The sequence below is a fragment of the Meleagris gallopavo genome, chromosome 5, assembly GCF_905368555.1.
Source record: "Meleagris gallopavo chromosome 5, MGAL_WU_HG_1.1, whole genome shotgun sequence".
NCBI classification, from domain to species: domain Eukaryota; kingdom Metazoa; phylum Chordata; class Aves; order Galliformes; family Phasianidae; genus Meleagris; species Meleagris gallopavo.
Window position 1 is genome coordinate 8655376 of NC_139408.1, and position 24704 is coordinate 8680079.

The 24704-nt window shown below is 34.5% G+C and overlaps 1 protein-coding gene across 5 annotated transcripts in view; it reads left to right on the forward strand.

Moving 5' to 3' along the window:
• SBF2 (SET binding factor 2) overlaps positions 1-24704 on the forward strand; it is a 240596-nt gene that overhangs the window by 183736 nt on the left and 32156 nt on the right. For 3 of the 5 annotated variants that reach the window (XM_085224144.1, XM_085224147.1, XM_085224148.1), the window contains 14 exons: positions 955-1125; positions 2211-2473; positions 3718-3890; positions 4163-4236; positions 4633-4828; positions 5713-5840; positions 8085-8260; positions 9166-9311; positions 13018-13216; positions 13613-13809; positions 17588-17725; positions 18824-18919; positions 21490-21561; positions 23828-24009. In XM_085224144.1, the coding sequence (XP_085080270.1) occupies positions 955-1125; positions 2211-2473; positions 3718-3890; positions 4163-4236; positions 4633-4828; positions 5713-5840; positions 8085-8260; positions 9166-9311; positions 13018-13216; positions 13613-13809; positions 17588-17725; positions 18824-18919; positions 21490-21561; positions 23828-24009 (2211 nt within the window). The remainder of the gene's footprint in view (positions 1-954; positions 1126-2210; positions 2474-3717; positions 3891-4162; positions 4237-4632; positions 4829-5712; positions 5841-8084; positions 8261-9165; positions 9312-13017; positions 13217-13612; positions 13810-17587; positions 17726-18823; positions 18920-21489; positions 21562-23827; positions 24010-24704) is intronic. The other 2 variants (XM_085224145.1, XM_085224146.1) reach the window with 2 other exon arrangements.

Here is a 24704-nt window from a genome sequence, read left to right on the forward strand (position 1 = left end):
CAATTCTACTTCTAGAGTACACTTTGGTATGTGTAGTATATTGAGAGTGAAGGTCATTAAGTTTAATGTCCAGTAATGTACTAAATTCTTCAGTTCCACTGTAGAAAGGAGCAGATATTTAGATTACGTGCTTCTTTGCTAAGCACAGTATACAACTCAATTATGTGGACTTCATCAGAGAGTAAGAACACACAAGATTGCATTCTTCATAACTGGAGTCCTTGAAATAAATTTCCTTTCCTTGTATATGGTTGTCAGTAATATTAAGCAACTTGTTGAAAGACTGGCACCACTTAATTAAACAGACCTACTTGAAAAAAGGATGTGTTCATACCGAATATTGATAGTATAACAATTCTGCTTTTGTTTGGGACCTTAGTGTAGGGATCCAGACACCTGTGACTTCAGGAATGGCTCCCCTTAGTACTATTTCAGGAACTGAATTTGTGTCATGCATTGCGGTAGTTAATGATTTATCTGATCTTTTGCTGTTGCAACAAATGCAGCCTTGGAAGGACTCAGCTGCCCTGCACACTTAGAAGTTTCATTGCTGTAGTTCTAAGTTTTAGATAAAATGATAAGCAATTTTCATATGTTTTAATACTTATTTATTTGGCATAGGACTACAATGGTGTAATTTACTGATAAGGAAAATATATTAGAATTGTGTTCTGTATTATTATCACATAATTCCCCCTCCCCCCCAGTCTCATTTTTCCACTGTGAATCACCATGCATTAGGCTTATATACAAACTTCCTGTACATTAGTTTCTTCAAGGGCACAAAAATGGAGATGATTTGTCATTCCTATACTGTAGTACAAAAGATGAGATGTGCTGCATGTTTCATTGTGTACAACTGATCTGATGAATTTTTCAATACTCCTGTCATAGAGATTAAACAAAACAAAATAATAGGAGTATTTTGTCTGTCTCGTACTTTTTGTCTTTCAGAAATTAGCACCTGGAGTTAGTCAGTTTGCTTACACATGTGTACAGGACCATCCAATCTGGACTAACCAGCAGTTTTGGGAAACCACCTTTTATAGCAATGTACAAAATCAAGTTCGTTCCCTCTACCTTACAGCCAAAGAAGACAACCATGCAGTACAACCAAGACAAAAGGTAGGAGAATATATTAAATATCAAGGCATAAAAAGCTGTACTATTAGTTAATGTCCCAGTTAAACCTATGGAAGTCTCAATGTGGATGAAGAAAATGTCTAAATATTTACATATACTCTTCTGAAAATAAATATTTCACTCTTAGAATATCAACTTTAATGTAAATATGTTGTTTGAACATAATTTTCTGAAGAAAAAGATGCTTTGTTTTGCTAATATGTGAACACCTGAATCTCCCCTTGTTGCCTTTATGATTTTTATGTACTACTGCTTTTTGTATCATTTTCTCCACACTTAAAGGTGCAGCATTAGACTGTTACCAAAACTGGTGTCTGTTGATGGGCATTGTCTGCTTTTTTAGAACTTTTTTCTTAAACTCTCTCATGTGTTTGTCTGTTAAATTAGCTGAACTTTACATAGTATGAAGAAAAAACGTTAGTAGGATACTGTTCTTTAGTAATTAAGAGCAGATGTTATGTCATTTGTATCAGCAGCCAGATTTTTTAATTCTAGTTCTGTCAGACTGCATTGTAATTTGGATACATGCTATCTACCTAGTTTGCTCCAAGCAAATGCTAGAATTGGTCTCCAACCTGCAAAAGCATGAATGGTTCAGCTGATCTGGAAACTGTTCATGTAAAAGCTTGTCTCACCCTGAACATCCTCAAAACTTGGAGAATATCACATGCATCCAGTAATCAGCTGCATCTGATTAATGTTGATTGTTATATGAGCTAAGTAGAAAAATTAAGGCGAGTGGTTATATTAAAATCATTAAACTACTCTGAAGAAACATAAAAGATCATATAGAAAGAGATTATCTTACTGAATTAGAAATGTTCACATCATGCTATGCTAGTTCTGCATTTCAGTAAGCTACCTTCAATCCTTCAAGTTGCTGTAATTATGCTCTTCTTAAATCCTATTGCATGTTGCTACTTGCTTTTTCTTTATAAATAAATATGTAATTTAAATAATGGAAGAATTTAAATGAACAATTTAATTTAAAAAGCTTTGACTAAAAGTTGTTTTGACTAAACATTGTTTCTGAGTCTTAGCTTAGTGTGTATTTGTATGTTTTCTAGGAGAAAAATTCTGTAAGTCCAGACCACGATAAGACAGCAATGGATCTGGCTGCGGAGCAGTTGCGACTGTGGCCAACTCTTAATAAACAAACTCAACAGGAGCTAGTCCAGAATGAGGAAAGCACAGTTTTCAGTCAGGCAATTCATTTCGCTAACCTCATGGTTTACCTGTTAGTACCATTAGATACAAGTAAGAACAAGTTATTGAGAGCATCAGCTACTGGTGACTGGGAGAGTGGAAGCAACAGTATTGTCACAAACAGGTGGGTACACACATTCACTGGTAATCCACCATGATGGGGCACTATTTGTGAGAACATACTAGTTTTCAGGACTTACTCTGCATAGAAGATTATTTCATTATCTTCTCTTCAAGATTATTATTTCTAGATAATTAATTAAGGAGAGAAGAAATCTAACATGATTCCTCTCAAATGGTAGAACTTTATCTAAACTAAATTACTTCCACTTAAGGGAATGTAAGAATGTTATCACTTCAGTAAGAATTTTAGTCTACTAATGTGACTGTTGAAGGCAAACACTGGTGTGTGATGAGAGAGACTGTTAGTTTTTCTGTAACTTGAAAAAAAACCCCTCATGAACCTACGCTCAAGAAAGCATATGTATAACATCCTCGAGGTCAACAGTTTCTGTGCTGTTGCAGCTTCAAGAAAGACATTTGGTCAGAAAGATGGCTATACCACTGGAGAAAATATTAGAATACTAAGGAGACAGGAGGAGTATTAAGAGAATTACTTTACTCAGCACACAAATCAGGATTTCATAGCAAGACTTCTTCCCTTTCTATTTATTGTCTTCATTATTAACTATGATCAGTCAAGTTTCCCACTTGATGAACTTGTAGAACACTGTATGCGGCCGCTGACATGATGTAAATAGGCTACGGGTCTCAAACTCCCTATTGCAACTTTTTTGCTGACAAAGCACTTCTAAAATCAGGCATTAGGATCTGATCCGTATGTAGATTGTAGCATATGTTACAATGTATGGATTTGACTGGCACTACTGTTTGTGGGGAGTGTTTTCAGATGTTTGAAGTACATCTACTGACTTGCTTGTATTTTCTAGCTGATGCACAAAAACACCGAGGTTATTTTTGCTTTTGAATGCTTTATTCTTCAACAGTAAAACTCATTTAATTTATCCTTGTGTATGTAACCAAAATATCTATTTCTGTTTTATCGTGGGTTGTAAATAGCCTACCTAACTTAATGGTAAAGAGAAAACAAAAATGCTTACTTCTAGGCAACTGATGCTTTTTTTTCACGTGTTGACTGCACTGCACTAGATTCACGGAGTAAAAAGTCTCCTATGTTGTCATGCAGTCTGACATTGTTAATGGTAGAGGGAATACAGTGTAATTTATTGTACCAGTGTATGTTTTCAGAAAAAGATACCGTTTAGATGTGTCCTACCCAGGTATCAGATACGTTTCAGTAGCTGAATTTTTCACTTCTGAAATTTCTTTTTTTTTTAATGCCCATAGTATTGCAGGCAGTGTTGCAGAGAGTTATGACACTGAAAGTGGATTTGAGGACTCTGAGAACAATGATGTTGCAAATGCAGTTGTACGCTTCATCACCAGATTTATTGACAAGGTTTGCACAGAGAGCGGAGTTACGCAGGATCACATCAAGGGTCTTCATTGCATGATACCAGGTAAGAATTGTGATGAAAATGTGCATTCATAATCTTTCATTTTTCCTTTTTTTTCTTTTCCTGATGGAAGAAATACATATTTTAGTTATAGTCAATTTCCGTAGACATAGAAGATCTGATTTTTTTTCTAGACTATAATTGCTGTTGAATTTCAACTAATTATTTCCTTGATGGTTAAATTTAAGAATTTTGGAATATTAGATTTCCAATTAGATTGCAACTTTTTCTTTCATGTTATGCCAGACTTCATTTGTGATATTACTGATTTCCAGGTATTGTAGCAATGCACATAGAGACTTTGGAGGCTGTTCATCGTGAGAGTAGAAGACTTCCACCAATACAGAAGGCAAGTATTATGAAACATGTTTGTATTCTTTACAAGTATTAGAATCATGCTGTTTAGTCATCTTTTTTTTTTCTTTTATTTTCCTCTTCAGAGTGTTAGAAGGAAACATCAAAACATTGTAAGAAAAATTCCACAAGCGATAAATTGTGCTTGGCTTTGGTCTCATGAAATATGAACTTAGAAAGCTATTAGAGCCAAATTTTTGATCACAAATAAGCTGTTGCATACCTGCTGTTTTTTGAGACCCAGTTCTCTTCGTTGAGTCCAAACTCCATCTCCATTCTTTGGAATTAGTCTCATAACAATTTTGTTTTGAATCTTTCTACACCAAATATAATTAGGCTGAGGTATAACACTGATATTCCTATCATATTTACACTATTTTACTTGCATCAGCCCAAAATTCTACGACCAACTTTACTGCCAGGAGAAGAATTTGTCTGTGAAGGTCTCCGTGTGCTACTGGATCCTGATGGCAGAGAGGAAGCTACAGGAGGACTGCTTGGAGGTCCTCACATCCTCCCTGCTGAAGGAGCTTTGTTCCTTACTACCTACAGAATTATATTTAAAGGCACTCCTCATGATCAGCTGGGTAAGAAAAACTCAACAGTGGTAAAACTGTGTCACTTTGAATCACTTTGAATAGATAAAACTTTGAGCTGACATGTCCATCTATGTAAGCATCAGCATCAAAATGCATCTACCTCTGAGAGTAATTTGTCATGGTCATCATGTTGATATGGTCTTTTGTTATAGGTTTTTACTCTAGATATGACAATATTTTATTTTCATTTTGCATTTAACCTAACTAGGATTTATTTCTTCAAAAAAGACAACATATGTACTGTCTGTGATGTGTAACTTCCACCACTTCTTTTCATTCAACAGTTTTTTTTCAACTGCTGCAAGTGTGTAAAATGAAAAAAAAAAATCATAAGTTAGTAATGTCCTTAAAAATATTATTTTATAATAATAATTAAATTAAGCATTGTTTTTAATATGTTTTAAGTGGTAGTTTTTCATCTTTTGACATCTGCCATTTCTAAGCAAATTAAAAGAAGTATAAATTTTTCTTTCAAAGTTTATTGTCATTTGTAAAGAAGTCAGTATAAAACTTTCGTTGTTTATAAGGTGCATAATGCAATATGAACATGAATTACGTTTGGAACTGTTTATTGACCCCTTTCCAAACTGTGTTTTTGGGGTCTATTTCCAACACACAGAAAAACTCAGAGAATATTTTTCCAACCATCCAAACTGAAAGTAAGTAGGAAAAGTAAATGTTTCAGATTATAGATGGTACTTAGGGATTTATCAACTTTTCAAGCATTTTCTGTGAAATTAATTATGTGCAGTTATTTTCCTATTGCTTTGTATATTATAATTCCTGTCTGCTCAGAGTACAGTGTGACCAAAACAGATCTGATTCTGTGATCAAACAAGTATCCATAAATACTATAATTCTGTGGTTCTCAGTGGGAGAGCAGACAGTGATCCGGAGCTTTCCTATTGCATCTGTTACAAAGGAGAAGAAAATCACTATACAAAACCAGCTGCAGCAAAGTATGCAGGAAGGCTTGCAGATCACTTCAGCTACCTTTCAGGTAAAAGGAAGTTTTGTGAAATTGTGTGAGGTAACCAGCTTACGAGCAGTACTTCGTCCCAATACTTGTGAAGAGTTCAGTATCTTGCTTTGTAAAGTCAGTAGAGAATGTGTAGTCCTCTCATAGAAATTCCTTTTGTTTTTTTTGGCTCATTTGAAACAGCGTTACTGTTTTCGTATTTGATTTCTTTCTCTCCTTTCCTCATCTTTCTGCTGTGGATCCAGTAAAGGGCTATTCTGAGTCCAAAATTTCTTCATGTGGGTAAGCAGAGGCCAGGCAGGCCAGTGGAAGACTTCTCACTTTACTGGCTTTCTGGAAAAATCCATAATGGAGGGTCATAGTACATCTCATTTGGAATCTGCCCTTCCAGAAATCTTTAATGTAGCCATTAGCAGCCAGATCCAATGGGCTTCTGTGTGAACTTTTGCACAGATTCAGGTATTCTCCTGTCTTTAGAAGCCTCCTCAACATGTTCAGAATTTTTAGAAGCATCTGCTGTGGGGCAGTTGACGGAGATGGACTTGTAAGATTAAGGGGTCATTAATTCTCTTAAGCCTTTCCTAAATGTATCTTATTGGTGGTAATCTAATATGTGGTCAAATCCTAAGAGATCAAAAGTTGAAGACAAAGGATTTAATATCACAGACTGAAAGCAGACTTCAGAGCTTAAGACGTGAAATGTATTCTCAAGGTAGCTAACTTTAGAAACACGTTTTCATTGAGAACAGTCTCTTTTCAATGTCTGAAAATGAAATACATTGTCAGTATTTTACTGGTTCCTTAGATAGAGAACAGTATTTAGTTAGACATCCTTCAATGTTGTATTCAAGAGCATAAGACTAGAAATAACAAATAAGTAAAACAACCAAAAAAAAAAAAAAAAAGTTGTTCTTGTGGACTTTTGACTGGACTTACTGAGAACTTTTATTTTCCAGATTTTTTTTTATTTTTTTACCAGGATAGTTAGCATACTTCAATGATGTGCTAAATGCAGGCATAGCTCAATGCTTTTAGTGCTGAATTCTGGTCAAACATCATCCCTGCTTTTGTTTAGCATGGTTTTGTGCTAGCTTATGAAAACAAAAACGATCAGCAAACAGTTTACTTCCATTCCTTTTCTAAGTGCTAGAGTTCAATACAGTATGAAATAGCAAGCCCCATCTTTGTTTATTAATTAAGACTTTCAGAGTGTTTTGCCTGCAGTTATGCTATTTAATATCTTTGAAACTTCGTATCAGTGTAACCCCTGAACATTCAAGCACTCCTCTTAAGGAGGTCTTTGAGCGATATTTTCATTTGGAATTCTTTTTCATTTGGAAAATAATTACAGAACAAAACAAGTGAAATAAAAAAAATAAAAAAAAAACAAACATGGAGAAATCCACCTTCCATGTGACAAACAAGACAGTCAAAAGGTGTATAGGTATGCAGTCAAAAATAAAGGTCTAGAATATATCTTTGTTTGCTTTTTCCATATTCTTCAAGCTCCTTCAGGCCATCTTCCAGATTCCCAATTTTCTCTCTCCGTTTTTTTTTTTTTAATTCCTTTTCACCACAGAGCTGACTCTCATCCTTTTGACTAAGGATGATAGGAATATATATATGTGTATTTAAATAACTTTTCAAAAAGCATTTTTAATGGGATAAATAGATCAGTGTTGAATAGCACAGGATTAGTTACTTTCCAAGGATCTGATTTCACTGTCACTAGGGCTGTTTGTTACTAGCTGTTTTTATGCTTTTGGAAGCGAGGCAAAAATTGGAATAACTAAGTAATGGAAGTATAATGGTTGTGATATATGAATGCTGAATTCATTGCCTTGATTAGAGTAAATTACCAATTTTGCTTCCCTATATGTAGCAAATCTGATAAAATATTTCTGATCTGAGCTATCCCATGTGACTAGCACTTTAACTGTTGTGAATATTGTAGTGCCAATACATCCACTTAGATTACCCAAAATATTTTGTGTTTGGTGTTATGAGAATTCCAGATGCTTCATGGTAAAAATATCTTAGTATTACAACATCAATATAAAAGCAAGTAAAAAGTTGAACGAGCTGTATAATATCCCTCAAAATCAATAAGATATACCTACATGTATATATTTGTATTTTCTGATATGCATTGTACTGCCTAAGTATGAAGATTATGCTAATATATTTTAGAATCTTTTGATTTGTTTAATCCTGGAAATTTATTTATTTTTTAAGTTCCTAACGTGCTCTGTCTTTAATATGCAGTTAATTAAAGTAGCATTTGATGAAGAAGTAAGTCCTGAAGTGGTGGAAATATTTAAGAAACAGCTAATGAAGTTCCGTTATCCTCAGTCTATCTTCAGCACTTTTGCATTTGCAGCTGGGCAAACAGCACCGCAGATAATTTTACCAAAGCAAAAAGAAAAGAACACTTCATTCCGGTAAAGTTATCCTGCTTCTTCTATCACTGATGTTTTTGTTTACTTCTTGTCAAATTCCTAAAATAATCAGACAGGTTTTCAGAACTCCAAGCATCTAGTTAGTTTGACATTCCAGAGAACTGACAAAATGATATTCCCCGTCTTTTAATGTTTACAGAATAAAAGGGAGGTTGACATGAAATAAATGTTGATATAAGAATGTATTATTTATCCAAACTTATTGTTGCAGCAATTTTGAAAAAGTATCTAATTAAATTTTTGAATACATACAATATTAATAACATATTCAATTGTGTGAACTATGCCAACATGAAAACAGAGTTCTTGTGTGTTAAAATATGTATTAGTAGAATGTGGAGTAGAATTCATTTTTCTCTTAGTAGAGTCTGTATAGTTGTCCTTTTATCATCTAGAGTTTCAGCTTTGGGTCCTCTCTTAAATTTCATGTTATACATTAATTTTTACTGGACTAGGCTGATCATTGTTTAGTACCCCTGAAAATGGTACTTTCAGTGATTCTATGTTGATTATTGCATTGCTGACACATAGAAGTAGAATCCCAAGCTAGTCATAGAATCTTTAAACTTTAAGGTAATTTCTATCTTTCTTGCCTCACTCTTTCAGCTTCATAGATTTGTTACATTGCTAGCAAAATATGAATACTGAAACAAATATTATGGCTGCCTATTCATTATATTACACGTAATAGGCATAAATTGCTCTTGAAGTAATAAAAATGGCATTTAAAAGTTAGTATAGGAAGTCATTTTTCTGTTAGTTTTTATTTTTATGTGAAACGAGAAATAGAAATGTGTTTTCTTTGAGTAAGGAAGTTTGTCATAAAAATCTGTACATGCCATTGAGAAGAACATACCTATCTTTTAAAATATTTTTTTTCGTTATAGTACCTTCTCAAAAAGCATTGTGAAAGGAGCAAAACGTGCTGGGAAGATGACAATTGGTCGCCAGTATTTGTTAAAGAAGAAGACGAGCACAATAATGGAAGAAAGAGGGAATCGTCCAGGGTGGAATGAAGATGATGATGTCTCTGGTAATAGTAAAACAGTTTCCATTTTTGTTGATATGTCTATCTTGTCATGCTTCAGTTTCAGGATGTTAGGTGAGCAGTATCTTCAAGAAGAAATTGCAGTCTTCCTGGACAGGAAGGAGAAAGGTTTCAAATAGTGCACTGATTAAACATTTTGTGATGACTGTGAACATACAGGGTAAAAGAAGAAGCCGTCTTCATTCAGTGGTAAAGCAAAAGAGACTTTTTTTCTAATTGCGAAACTATTTTCACATAATATCCTTAGAAAGCCTGACATTGCTTTGTCTGTAATGAAAAAGCAGTAATTGGCGAGCTCAAGGAACTGGAAGTATTTTATGGGCAAATTTTGTCTGTGGAAATGATCAGCGATTTCTGAAGACAGCTGAAGACTTAATGACTGAAAATACCATTTTTCTAAACTTTTGTTGGAAGGAATTGGGGAGATAAGTTAGAAAGTGATTTGGACACTTTGTATAGTGTAATGGTGTGGACTTTGACTTTCTTCCAAATACTACTTTTCCTACCATGTGCTGCTGTCAGTATATCTTTATCTGGACCAGTGCTAATTTATAATAAACCACTAGAGGGAGCCAGATTCTCCTGTACATTAACAGGTATTGTTTTGTCATACCATTCTTTCTTTAAAAAAAAAAAAAAAAAAAAAAAAAAAAGTAGCATTTTAGATAATGAAGTGTTTATGAAACATCAAACAAACCAAATTTACCTTCCAGATATTTAGTCAGAGATCAAGGTGATTTACATGATTTATGTGCAGATAAATACAAGTTATCTGACACCAAGCTATGTTACTTGCAAATTCTCTGTTCTCTCCCAGAATAAAAAGGGCCATTCCAGAAAAGCTGAAAAATGCTGATCCTCTTCTTTCATTCCAGATAAATATGGTGGAAAAAAAAGGCAGGAAAAAAAAAGGTTATGAAATACAGAATGTCTTTACACTGCTGAAAAGTTATGTTCTTAATTGAATTTCCAGCCTCTTCCTTAAGTGCTGAGTTACTATGTGTTCTAATGTTGTGGAATCTTCAGCTCAGAAAGAATTCTGCAAACTAAGCCTGTCCTGGGTGTGATTTTGTGTTCGTCACTCAGAGAGACCAAGCACAATCAAGCCTCTATGTTTGTACTTCTCATGACAATGAAGAAATCCAAAGAGTTTCTGCATTGCCTGCGTACAAAACTACTATATTCTTCTATGAGCACATAACTATTAATGACAGTCAAATTTTCTCCTCACCTGACAAAAATACAAAAAGATAAATTGTGAGGCTTCCTACCTGCTGCTTTCCAAATGCTGTGACTAGGTATGATTAGTCTGACAACTTGTTTTTTTCTCTGCACTGCACTGTCATTTGAACTGTAGTACTCCTCATTTCAGGCAAAGTACAAATAGCCATAGAAAATTTTCCGTTAATCAGTGCAATTTGTTTTGTATTGATTGCTACAAACTCCTCTGTGTTTGCAAGTCTTAAAAACTGAAGTTTAGGGAATTATGCAGCTATACCAACAATGAAACAAACAGAACTGTCTGCAGCAGGTGGTGCATTGTCTTGTAAAAAGAAGCATTAAAGATGGGGGCAGAAGGAACTTCAGCAGATCATCTACTCCATCTCTCTGATCCAAGGCAGGAGCAAAATACTTCACATGTTCTTCATAAATGCTTACCTAACTTTTTCTTAGCTTTCAAAGATGAAGATTCCACAACTCTAGGCTATTTATTCTGATGCTTTAACCACCCTTAATGCTGGAGGAAAGCAAACAACTTTCTGATATTCTGACCTAAACTTCTCCTTGACACATTTTATATCCTTCACTTTTTATTCTATGAATAGGTAATGTAAAAGGAATGACTCTCTTAATTTGAATTGCAATTTTTAATATATTTTTTTGAATATTATAATGTTTCCTTTCTCTTTTCTTTTCTGGATATTATCTGTAGTTCCTCTTAGTCAGACTTTATAGAATTCTGAGTATCTTCATCTCTCTTCTCTAGATTGTCTTTAACTAGTCCACATATAACTTCAGTTATTGCTAATGAACACCTGTTTTTTTTTTCCCCTCCATTGCTTCCTAATCTTTATATTTTCAGAGAGTTTTGAATGACACTATTATAAAATCTGTTTTCTGTGGGTGCTCATAGTGGTATATTCCAGAAAATAGGCAGCCGTCTGTAAAGTATGCTTATACAATCAGTCATATCTCAAGAAGAGTAAAACAAAGGGTCTCTTCCTCATGTTTTCAAAATCAAATGAAAACAAAAAGCATTTAGAACTTGAGATAGAACAGTGTCTTCCCCTTTCAAGTTAACAACACTGATATGAGCTCTTATAATCTCTAGCTTTTTACACCTACAGGGAAATGATTTGTAAATTGTGATATCCAACCTAGCTGCTTTCATGAGAGAAAAGTGCATTTAGGGGAAAAAAAAAATTGAAAAATGCACCCTATTCTTATCTAAGACAGTTACAGCATTCAAAACTTTTAAATACCGAGCTTCTCTGTTGCCTAAAATAAAATTTTTTCAAAATCTTGTTTAATTTGTTTCTCTCAGTGGATTTCATAACTTTACATACTTTGTAATGTCTTTCTTCTTCTTCAGGACAAATATGAAAATATAGAAAGAGATATTCTTAGCATTGAAGTCTTCATTATTTAGCTCAAATAGGGAATAGTTGTTTTTGCACAATGCACCATGGGGGCAATAAAGTTATTCAGATAGCTTTTATGCTAATATGCTCAAAAAGCAGAGGTATCTAAAATGTACTTCTGTAAATTCTGAATGTTGTCTGGTGACAGGTTTTGTGTCTTAATTTTAGTTTTCAAATATAATTTTAATTTTCAATTTTATAAAGTCCCATTTAAAATTTAAATCCTTATATACTTCTCAGTGCCAAATTCTTAAAGAAATGCTTCCTCTCACATGTGCATACTTCAATGCTTGAGATGAAATGTTAGCAACTGATATGTACTGCAGACAGTAAATCTGCTTTCAGTATTTGGAAATAGTGAAGTGTTGATAACAGGCAGGTGGCAGATTTTGTACGAAGACCTTGCTTGACTTGAATTTCAGTGGAATTTGAACTTGTGGCGTGATTTTTATCTCATGATTAGAGGTTTTTCTGCTTTGGAATATGAAACTGATGTGCATGACTGAAGAAAGTTGCTGTTCAACATTGAAACCAAACCATTAAGAAGCCAACATTCACCTACTCATGAAAGAAATATTTTTATTTTAATCAAGCTTTAAAAAGATTGTTTTATCTTTTGAAGATAGTTTAAAAGAATTAGGAGATCAATTTCATCCTGGATGTTTCATGAATTTGTGCTCATTTGTAATTATTCTGTCTCATGCACGTCTTTGTACTGCTGTTGTGAGTTTGACTTGTTTGAATAAATACACTAGTGCAAGAAATACTGCCTCAGTTCCATTCAAGTGATTGTACAGGAGACCTTTTTGTGGAATTTTAACATGAGAGAGTTGTCAGCCATGCCTACTGTTAGAGCAGTAGGTAGCTGTGAGATGAATTTAAGTTTCTTGACTGAAGTATTATTTTGTTGCTTATAATTCCTGTATGCTGTAGTTTATATTTATTAATCATTCACAATAAGACAAACTAATAATAAGTTCAGAAAATAGCATTTGTTTTTTGTAACTGCTGACCTTCACAATAGCAAATTCAAAGATTTTTAACTTCAGTTTCAGATGACAGTGAGCTGCACACAAGTGGTACCCTAAAAGCATCAGAGAAGTCAACAATGGAGCAATTGGTAGAGAGAGCCTGTTTCAGAGACTATCAACGTTTGGGACTAGGGACCATCAGTAGTAATACTTCTCGCTCAAAAATGGAATACTTGAGAATAACTGCACTGAACAGAATGTATTCACTTTGCAGAAGGTAGGTTTACCAATTCAGACAAGCGTTTGGAAATAAAGGTGGTGTGAACACAGTGAGGTGGTAGGTGGTGTGTTTTAGCAGTGATGACAGTGACAGCGGGTCATCTCCACTGGTCCAGATTGTTACAAGAGTATCATGAAGGCTGTTGTTTTTGGCTGGTGAAAACGCATAGCTAATGGTGGTGACTATGTTGAAAAATGGTAACAGAATTTTCTCTGTCAAATAGTGACAATGTGCTCTTTGTATCTGTTGTAGTTTCCATATAAATATAGGAGGCATTACTTTTGGAGAAATCTATATACATTTGGCCTGAAATTATATGATTTTTTTTCATTGTTTACAAATTTGAGAGCAGATTTAATTGCTGTTCTATTTTTTTTTCACTTGTCAATACAGTTACCCTGGGCTTCTGGTAGTACCTCAGTCTGTTCAAGACAGCAGTTTGCAGAGAGTTGCTCGCTGTTACCGTCACAATCGCCTACCAGTTGTGTGTTGGAAAAACACAAAAAACAGTTCTCTTCTACTTAGATCTGGGGGCTTTCATGGCAAAGGTGTTGTTGGCCTCTTCAAATCCCAAAACACACATACTACAGGTGAGCTGATGCAGCCAGAATTTTATTTATATTTATATTTTTAAACTAAATAATGTTTGTCTGCATGTATATTTGTATATATATATATATATATATATATATATATATAATTTTTTTTAGTTTACAAATACTTTCTGGAGGAAATCAGGGAGATGGTTTAATCAAAAGTCTCAGGATATGGATGTTTATCTGATACTATAGTAGTACAGTGTAATGTATGTCAAGAATCAGACCATGAATAGTATGAAGGTAGTTCAAAAATGTCAGTTGAAAGCTAAACGGAGATTATATATAAACTAGATAGACTTCAGTAAAAGCTGCCGCCTGCCAAATGCAATGTCTGAGAGAATAAAGTATCTTATTTTCTAATAATTCTCCATCTGTCTGTTAGATCTAATGAGTGTATGAAGTCAATTTTAATTACAGAATCACAGAATGGCCAGGGTTGGAAGGAACCTCAAAGATCATGAATCTTCAACCCCCCTGCTACATGCCGGGCCACCAACCTCTCCATTTAATACCAGACCAGGCTGCCCAGGGCCCCATCCAATCTGGTCTTGAACACCTCCAGGGATGGGGCATCCACAACCTCTCTGGGCAGCCTGTTCTAGCACCTCACCACTCTCTCTGTAAAGAACCCCCTGACATCCAACCTAAATCTTTCCTCCCTCAACTTCAAACCATTTCCCCTTGTCCTGCAGTTATCTACCCTTTCAAAGAGTTGATTCCCCTCCTGTTTGTAGGCTCCCTTTAGGTACTGAAAGGCTGCAATGAGGTCACCCCGCAGCCTTCTTTTCTCCAGGCTGAACAAGCCCAGCTCCCTCAGCCTGTCTTTGTAGGGGAGGTGCTCCAGTCCCCTGATCATCTTCATGGCTCTCCTCTGGACCCTCTCCAACAGCTCCCTGTCTTTCTTGTACTTGGGGCTCCAGACCTGGACACAGTACTCCAGATGGGGCCTCACAAGAGCTGAGTAGAGAGGGACAGTCACCTCCCTGTCCCTGCTGGCCACCCCTCTTTTGATGGAGCCCAGGATACCATTAACTATTATATAAAATACTAGCATAAACATTATCCATTAGATTTGCTGATGTCTTTCAGTGTAATATTAGTTTTATTTTTATTTTTATTTTGTAAAGCATAGATCTGAAAAATTCTCTTTGGGGTCTTTGTATTAATTAAATATTTGTCAGATTAGTTAAATTTTCAGAAGAATATAGCGTATTCGGGCAAATTTAATTTTGGAAAGGACATGAGTCAACTTTCATCATTAACCTGCAGGATGAAGGACATTTCTTGTGACTGCCTGAATTTCTGTGTCTTATGCTGATGGTTTCTTGGGAGTTAATTTCATTCCAAAAATGAATTTGTTATGTACTGTATAGTTTGTCTTCGGGAAATTTTCAAAAATTTAACAAGCATGCTATGCAAATAACTGCAAGTTGGATATAGGTAGATTGAAGACTCATGACAGAAGGTAGTTTGATTTACAAAGTCCTTCAGGTGAAGTTTTGCTTCTTTAAATATCTTTGTGAAATCATCATTTTTATTATTTTTGAAGAATAGTTATTGTCTAACACAATATTTAGATGCATCTTTTTTTGTGTGTATCAAATTCACCTTAAAAATCACAAAATCTCAAAGATATTACAAGAAAATCTAAGAAAATCTTCCTTTTTTTTTTTTCCTTCAGTCAATGTCTTGACTGACTGTTAATGTTAACTTTTGAATCACTAGTCCGAACATTCAGTAGTATAGTTTTGATTTAGTGCACTTCTTTTCTGGTCTGCCTGAATGTATTTTAGTTGGAAGGTAATACATTGAGTTTTATATAATACTTTTTTTTTTTTCTTGAAAAGATTCTTAAAATGAGCCAGTGAAGTACTACCAATAGTAAAATAGTAATTGCCACACTTGAGCTTTGCCAGTTGTTCCACAGGCTTTAGATGTGAATCTGAAGCATGATAATTTAAATGCTGGTCTTATCAGCTGGTTCTTTACTGATTGTCTTAGGTAAAATAACTGGCCAGCCATCTTTAACCTGGCATAAATAGGCTCAATTGCAACAATTTGGCAGAGATAGTCTGCAAATTATGTAAAGACAAATATTTCCATATTCTCTGCAGTACATTAAATTTCTGTGTGCATGAGTGTGTAAGAGTATTCCAAAATAAGATCACAGTCTCTTTTAATGCATTTCTTATCTGTAGTCTTGTTGGGATTTTTTTTTTTTTGCAGTTTTCTCTTTTTAATTTTACATAGTTTTTTATATTAGCATGTATCACCCTCATATTTGTGGTAGTATGTTAGGAAGGAGTCTGTTTGACACTGTGTCTGATATGTCAGATGTTAGTTTCCACTTCCTTTAAAAGGGTGAAGGGTTGTGGAGACTCCTCAGGATGTTACTGTGAGGTTAATAAAAAATGTTTATAGGATACTTATTTTTAATGAAGTTGAAGCTTGGTGAAATAAAACATTTTGAGAAACTGATCACTAAGGATAGTTATGCACAGGTGAATGTATTTGCTTCAGCAGGAGTTGTGTACAGTGCAGGGTCTGTACTGAAAATGCACTGCAACACAATCTAAGAGAACAAAGATAATCTTAAAGTTAAATTCAAGTTGGTAGGTACATACCTTCCTAAGCAGAGATTCTGTAAAAGACTTTTTATCCAGCAGTTCTGGATTGATGGACAGAAATGAAATGGACCTGCTGCAAATTAATGTTTATGGCCTTCTGTTACATTGTCTGTTAAGCAGTTTTTCATCTTTAAAAGACAATCGAGATCAATTGTTTTTATTAGAAGCACAGAATTTATTTTCTGGAGAAACTATGCACGGTAGTGAATTGTTCTATGGAACTAAACCATATGCAACAGAATTGTATTTTTCTAAATTCTGTCCATAAAAAATTATTAACAGATGTCTGAATATGGAACAGAGAATATAGTGGTCTTTTCAGACCACTTGTAGAGTGGTTTCTGAATTTCACTTTACCTGTTTTGGAAGTTAATTTGCAGAGCGCTGTAGTTCCAACCATGACATTCTACACCTAAATACCAAGTGTTGGTCTTCAGCCACGTAGGAAGACCACTTCTGTTTGTTGTATGTAGAAGCACTGTTTAAGAGAACAGCTTTCTTGATGCAAGCAAGGGTTGTGCCCATTTATGTCTCTAATGCAGTAGCAGATAGTGTAAACAGTGATGTCTTTTGATAGAAGTGTACTCTGAGTGGGTAGGCAACAAATCTCAAGGAACCTCCACTTGTAGTTAAATAATCTGCCTTTACTGTTTGAGTACGATTTTAACTTATTTTCATTGAAAAACTCTTCTGCCTGTTCACTACAGTTTTTTTGTTGTTGTTTGTTTGTTTGTTTGTTTGTTTGTTTTAAGGCTGACATTTACTGAGCTGTATCACAAATGTACAAATGTTGCTCTTTATTCTGAGAGTGCAGAAAAAGTTACATTATCTTCATTCTGGTTTTGTTGACCACTGCTGAATGATGAATGTTTTAAATGGTTACCACAGGGTAACAGACTCTTTTAGAAGCTTAGCTTTGTGAAGTAGAATGCAAGACAACCTTGCTGGGTGCTCTACAGCCAGGTGATGAACATCTGGGCATTCTTTGCTATCAAAGAAATGGCTTTTTGAACATACGATGAACAAACCATGAAATTTTCAATGAACTGTTTTACATAGTAAGCATTTTCTTTTTCTATTCTGTGTAATTATAAATGTACATGTATTTTAATGTATTCCGTTCTTCCTGTGACTCTATTTAGCTCCTGCTTCTTTAGAATCTTCAAGCAGTATAGAACAGGAAAAATACCTTCAAGCCTTACTGAATGTGATATCCGTCCACTGCAAAATGAGTAGCAGTAATACTCTCACTGTTAGACCAACAATTGCTCTATCACCAGGTAAAATTGTTTTGTGTACTGTTTTTATGTTGTTAAGTCGAAAAGTGAGAAGGGAATCTTCTTGGATTTGGTGTTAGTTCAATTTGTCTGATATGAATTCTGTTGTTTCTTTTATTGCTACACTTCTCAGATAGTTTATTCACTCTTCATTTTAGTGAATTTTCGTGTTCTCTGTATGTAAAGGATGTTTTTAAACTTTCCCAAAGTATTCTTCCATATTCTTAATCTGACAGTAAGTGATTCACAGCCTCAGTCCTTCAGAATATCAAGATGTGAGAACTCTCCAAATTGGTGGGTTGTTTTTTTACATCATCAAATGACACAATTGCATTATATATAACATAATAAAAGACAAAGGTGCACTTTCATGTGCTATATAACAAACTAAACATCTTGAAAACTCTATGGAATAAGAGACTGCCACCCTGAAGAGACTGTGGAATGCTATTCTATTTTTTATATTTTTATATATTTTTATTTTTGTACTCTTTATCTATTTTTATACTCTATAATTAGAAAATATAAGATTGCAATGTTGGATTCTACATAAAGAAAAGTACTACAGCAGCAATGGGAGGCATATGGGTATTTTCATGTGTTACATACAGTAATATTTTAATGCCATTTCTGCATAGAACTTTACTTGCAATGAAAACTCTTTCAAAAGACATTACTTAGGTAAATAGTTTATTTCAATTATTATATGATGAAACTTGATAAGGTTTATGTGAAAGTATCCCCAAAGTCTTAAAAACAAAAGAATGCGACTTGAAATTGTGCCTGTCTTGCCATATCCAATTGGTTGAAATTTGTGCAATATACCCAAACAGTGGCATCTCTTGTTAAATAACAGTTTCCAAAGTGTGGATGCTTTGCTTCATGTATTTTAAAATATGTTGATTGCTTATTTGTATCTAATCTTCATTCTGTTGCCAGTGTATACACCTGTCTTAAAAAAAATGTATCAGAAGTACAAAATTGGCGAGAATTATCTGTATTAAGAATGGAAAAAAAATATTTTTATCATGTATGTTAAGTGTTAGTCTGAGTAACACTGTAGTGTTTTTAATCTTCTATTCTTTTTTTGGCTGACTTTAGGCACTGAAAGGAGGGCTTCAAGAATGTCTACTGTGTTTAAGCAGGTAGTGCCAGGACATTTGGATGTAAATCTATCCAATAGCTTTGCTCGAGGAGGTTAGTAAGACTAGATCAAAGTCTAAGCACCTTTGTTATTTGAACTTATAAGTGATAACAAAATGTTAGTGAAATTAAAAGTAATTACACTGCTTACGAATTTATTACATTATGAAACAACAAAATAGAAATTGCAGATTAGCCTCAATCCATAATATAATATAAGTATCTAATTTTTGTTTTAGTCCTTCGCTTACCGTTGAAATAAAGGTTATTGGAAATTAGTGGAAAAGTAATCACTCAGGAGTTACGTCTTTAAATACCTTGTGGTTTATCCATATTTTTAATTTACTTGAATTGTGTGGCCTAAAAACACACATTTTACATTCGAATTGAATGGACTTTAGAACCTACAATTCTGTAATTTGTGGCATTTGACTGAAGGTTAGCTGACACTTCAGCAAGTTACAAATAATCTAAACAGTTTAAGTAAAGGAAGGATGTACATTACCGTGCCTTCTTTGGGAAGGTGTCTTTTTTTACAGGAAACTCCTCCTGTGATTTCCAGCTGCTTTTCTAGTCTGATGAATTTATGATCATCTTCTTTGTGCACTTACGTACCTAAATTAGTGTGGTGAATTCCCGAGGTACATTATGTATTTGTTAGAGCTGAAGACTACTAAGGAAGTATTTTTACTTATATAAAAGTTGCTTTTCTTCCTTTCTGAACTCTACTGGAGTTCATGGAGGTGAAAAAACAGAGAGATAGCAATCAAATAGGTAAAATGCCTGGGAACCAGAGAGGAGCTTAGTAGTGTGTGGAATTGTTAGACAAATTGGTGGCTGTGCACTGCTTCTGTCAGTAATGTAATAGTGAAAATGTTGAGTAGCTGACAGCAGATGTTCGGCTGTTTTCTATTTCCTCGCGTTGCGGCAGAAGTGCCAACAGCAAAGTGCCAGTCAGGACCCATGAAGATGCCCCAGATGAAAAAAAGAAAAGCTTGCTTGTTGACAGAAAGGATTACTGAAATTACTTGTTTCTTGGATTAGAGTTTGTGGTTAATGTGATACGGTGAGCTTCTCAGTGAGGGAAAAAGAGACTCAAGTCAGATGTTTTTTGTTGAGATTGTCTGTTGGCTAGATTTCAGCAGTAATCAGGAAAAGGGAAGGAAAGTTACCTTGTATCTTGCTGGACTAATGCCACACCTGCCCTGTGTATCCCAGAGATGTAACTACAGACCAGTATCTGCAGTCTGTTCACAGTTTAGCAGGAGTACTTTGCTAAAACATAAGAATGCTTGACAAAGACAGTGGGAGCCCTAGTGAGGATGAGAAAATGACAAGAAAAGGGAATATCTTCCTGAAAGAAGCAAACATAAGGGGTTTTTTTTAGGTTAGCTAACAGAATTATTTAAGAGGAAACTATACAGTACAGGCTAAATACTAAACCTTAAATTGTTGTTCTCAAATAAGTGAAATCACATGGTCTATAATCACAAAGATTTTTGCTGCTTTTGCAAGTTACTTACACTGTGCATGTGAAGTTACAGGAACTAAAGAGATTCTTCTTTGTATTCCTCAGAATAACTCAAAAAGAAAGAAACAAACAAAGAAAAAAATGCCGCCAAATGCTCATCACCAAATAAAAAACAAAATAAAAGCAGTGAGATGAGCTAGTTACTTTATCATAGCAAGCAGCTTGTTAATATCCTTCATAAAAGTTGGAACTTTACTCAAAACTGTATACCTTTTCTTACATTACTTGATAACAATAGCGTGGTTCTAAAGAAGAGCAATTGTTACCTGGCACTGATGTGTAATTAATAGACTAAAATGCTCTCTCTGTATGATTTGCTGGAAAATACTAGGATATGTGTAATGAATAAATAAAGACTCAGTCATTTATTTTAAAAGCAGGATACGTTAACTTTGAATATTTTTTAATAGAACATTTATATAAAAGGAAGTTGACCGTGTAGATGTGGCTTTAGAGCCAAAAAAATGTTGTATGCTCTGATAAGACTTCCACTGAATATGAGTATTTATGCAAGGCATGTGGGGGGGATTTTTTTGTGTGATAGATATTAGAAGTCCTCTAAAGAATTTGTGTAGGTGTACAGAACTAACATCTTACATTCCAATTTGATTTTAAGGTCCATTAAGTTACCTACTCACAATAGACTGAAACAGCTTTTAGAAAGTGCACTGCAGTGTGGGATTTTTAATTAAGCTAGTTTCAGCTGGTGGGAAGCTTTCAATAAAGAATTCACCTGAATTATGTAATTATTAAGTATCCTTTGTTATCATAGATTATTAGAAAACCACCTGATGGCTGTGTTTTGTGTGCAAAACTACTGCAATTGCAATGAAAAATATTCCTTTTTGATAAACAGATCCTTCCTTCCCACTTTATGCTGATTTTCTATCTCAACTGATATTTTGTCTTGTGATGACTAAGATTTGTACTGTCTGATATATAATGTACTATAAAGGAATCCAGTATGTACTAGATCTTTGGAAATTAATAAGTAACCCTTTTCTTTTCTCCTGCAATGTGTCTTGCTGCAATGTGCCTTGCTGCAATGTGCATTCCATTCCTCCTCCCTCTGTCTTTACTGTTTATCTGCCAGTGCTTGGGTACAGAGATAAATGTTTCACTCATTCCAATTCCAAATCAGCAACTAAGGGAAGAGTCCATCAAGGTACTGTACTCCATGTCCTGGAAGCACATTCTTATTTACTGTGTCCATAACCACTACTGTATTTTAATATATGCTAAAGCAATACTGTCACAAAATCTTATCTCTAAAAGCATTAACAAACTTTGAGGGTTTTTAGGCTTATCAGATTTTTACATTATGGTTTTGTTATGTTTGGGGTTTTTTGGTTTCTTTTGGACATTGAATGCTGATGAAAAGACAGTTAATAGCCACACACTTCAGTATATTATGCCTTAATAACAATATGATCTCATGCAAAGGAACACATACAATTTTTAAGTTCTTTCAAAAGAACGTTTTTCTGCACCAAAACAAAAAAGAACAGCAAAAAAGCATTTAATACTCCTACTGCTTAAGTAGAACACTTAACAAATGTCATTACCCAATCAATGAACTTCCTTTCCAGAATTATTGGTGTTGTTCCTGACCAGGGAAAAATTGTTTATGCCAGATTAGAAACTTATGATAATATAATGAAAATGAAATGAGAGACTAAATCAAATGAAAGCTAGATTATGCTAACAAAATATGACATAGTAGGCAAAGTTAGAAAGCAGTTATCCATCATTGGTACATACGTTCATCTGCATGTATTTGTAGCTAGTTTTGTTGTTTTTGTTGTGCTACAGACAGTGGTAGAATATTAGAAATGTAGGCATCGTCTTGAGGGAGCAATTGTCTGCTGGAACTAACATTTTTTCAAATCAAATGAACAGGACCTTCATTCTTAATGCTTGCTGTGAATTCTGTTAGTGTGATAAAATCTTCATTCTGTTGATTGTTTTAGTCCAGTGGAACAAAACTTTGCAGTAAACACATTACTATGTAATATAAATGTAAACTATGTAAAATATAACTGGATGTTCCTGAGATTGAAGCTGTTTAGAACTATTAACGAATTCTTAAGTTTCTAACCAGTCATCCTTAGTTACTCCTATTTATTTGATCTCATCTGATACTGGGAGCCAGTCAGGCAGACAAACTAAACTGTACAGGATTACTGTGTAGAGTTATTCTTAAAATATAGTACCTTTCACATATCACATTGGACATGCAAAAGCAGTCACACAAAATCCATATTATACTTACTAATCTCTTCTTCTGAGGCTATCTAGGCCTTGACAGTCTGGTTTGTTACTACTTTATCTGAAGTTGAAATCACAGAACTTATGGAAGCATAATGAGATCAGAGCACATCTGTGTTATAGGAATTCCCTCCTCTGGAAATAAGCATGTAGCTGCATCAGCAACAATATGCAAACTAAAATGTTGAGAGGCTGAGCTTATTAGTTTAACATAATGCCATTCAAATATAGCTGTGCTGCTTTCAGATGCAAACCTGTGGTTCCATGTCCCACTCCACTGTTCCTTATGTATAGTCAATATCATACTGTTACTAGCAGTGAGATTTCTATACCATGCCCTGCTGCCAGAGTAATAGAGATCTTAGTGCCAGAATAAAACTGTAAAACTGTGATCTTCTAGGTAGGCATCCTTCTCTCTGCTCTGACAACTGTACTGTAATCACATCTGCTAGAACATAGTTGTGAATAACATGATTTTAAAAAGATACTTCCTTACATTCATTTCTATTTTTAATGAACCATTAGACATGGTAAGATGAAAAAGAAAAACCATGGCATTCTACATTTTAATCACTCTAGCTGAAGAGCAGATATAGAATACTTTATCCTCAAGTGTAATATTTGAATTGGTCATTGTATATTTGTTTTCCACTATAATAGGTCACTGAGCTTGTTATTAGATTGTGTATGGTGAAGGGAATGCATGTATTCTAGAAAGAAGGGTATTTTAAGTGATAGTATCTCCATTTTTTAGGGATATTATTACATAATATTCTTAATGGTTGGACATCCAAAATAATAAGGAAAATAACAAGGAAATAGGAGAAATTTTTGACCACACTTCTGAAAAGCACCCAGCAATTTCATTTTCATGTAATTAATTTGTTGCTAACTGTGGTTTATATTATCATTTACCAATTTCTCTACAGTAGAAAGCATTGTTTGATTAGAATCTTAGATTGAATGACAGTACAGTAGGATGATTTTGGCTATATTTGGTATCATTTCTTTCAAGTGCATGTCATTCACTGTATCCTATGAGGAATATGAGTGACATATTTAAACACTGTACTTTCTAAATTATGTTGTTGTGTATGCATTAATAAGTAGCATCTCTATTGCCTTACACAAACTGTTTCTAAAATATTTTTATCTTAATGAAGGTGTGTGGGCCAGTCTTCGTTCAAGCAACAGATTTATCAACGCTCAGACGCCATTCATTGATGTTGGTGCAAGACTTGCAGGGAAAGATAATGCCACTTCCTACAGTAGCACTTTTTTGCAAAGTCAGCTTTTGAGGCGTCAAGCAGCCCTGTATATATTTGGAGAAAAATCTCAGTTACGGGTAATGGCAGTTTTATTTTTGTTTACATAGTTTTCATTTGGCTTGATTTTGATAACCCTAACATATTTTAACAAACAACAAACAGTATTCTGGATAAGATGGATGGATAACACTCCTTAAGGTGCAAACTTTCATGGGTATTTTAGGTAGTGTTCTCTACACAGACATGTTCTCCTTTTAGTTCCATTTTGCTATCATCTATGTTGCTATACAAAGGGTAACAATTAATGACATAAAACATAGTGGGAGTTAGAAATCATACTTTGCAGTTATATTATACAGCAAAGTTAATGTAAATAAAAACTTAACTATATTTTTTTAAACAGCTATACAACAGGTACAAACTCATGTAAGTTCTGTGGCTAGAGTCCTGCTTGTCACTTTTCACAAAGTGCTGATGTAGGTCTAAGAGATACTAAGATGTGTAATATAATGAGAGGAATGGAATGGCTTTCCTACAAGATAAAGTGTTTTCAAACTGGAAAAGACATAACTAGGAAGGAAATGTTTTGCAAGGCAACAAAATGTCCAGCAACACCTTCCTATTTGAAAATCACTTTGTCTTCACTGTTTCAACATTATTGGCTTAGCAGGAAGAAAAGGCAGCAGACTAGCTCTGTTAAGTGTAGCTGCTGAGATAAGGACCTTGGCAGCTACCCCTTTCAGAGGCTCTTCAGAATTATTCCAGTTACAGT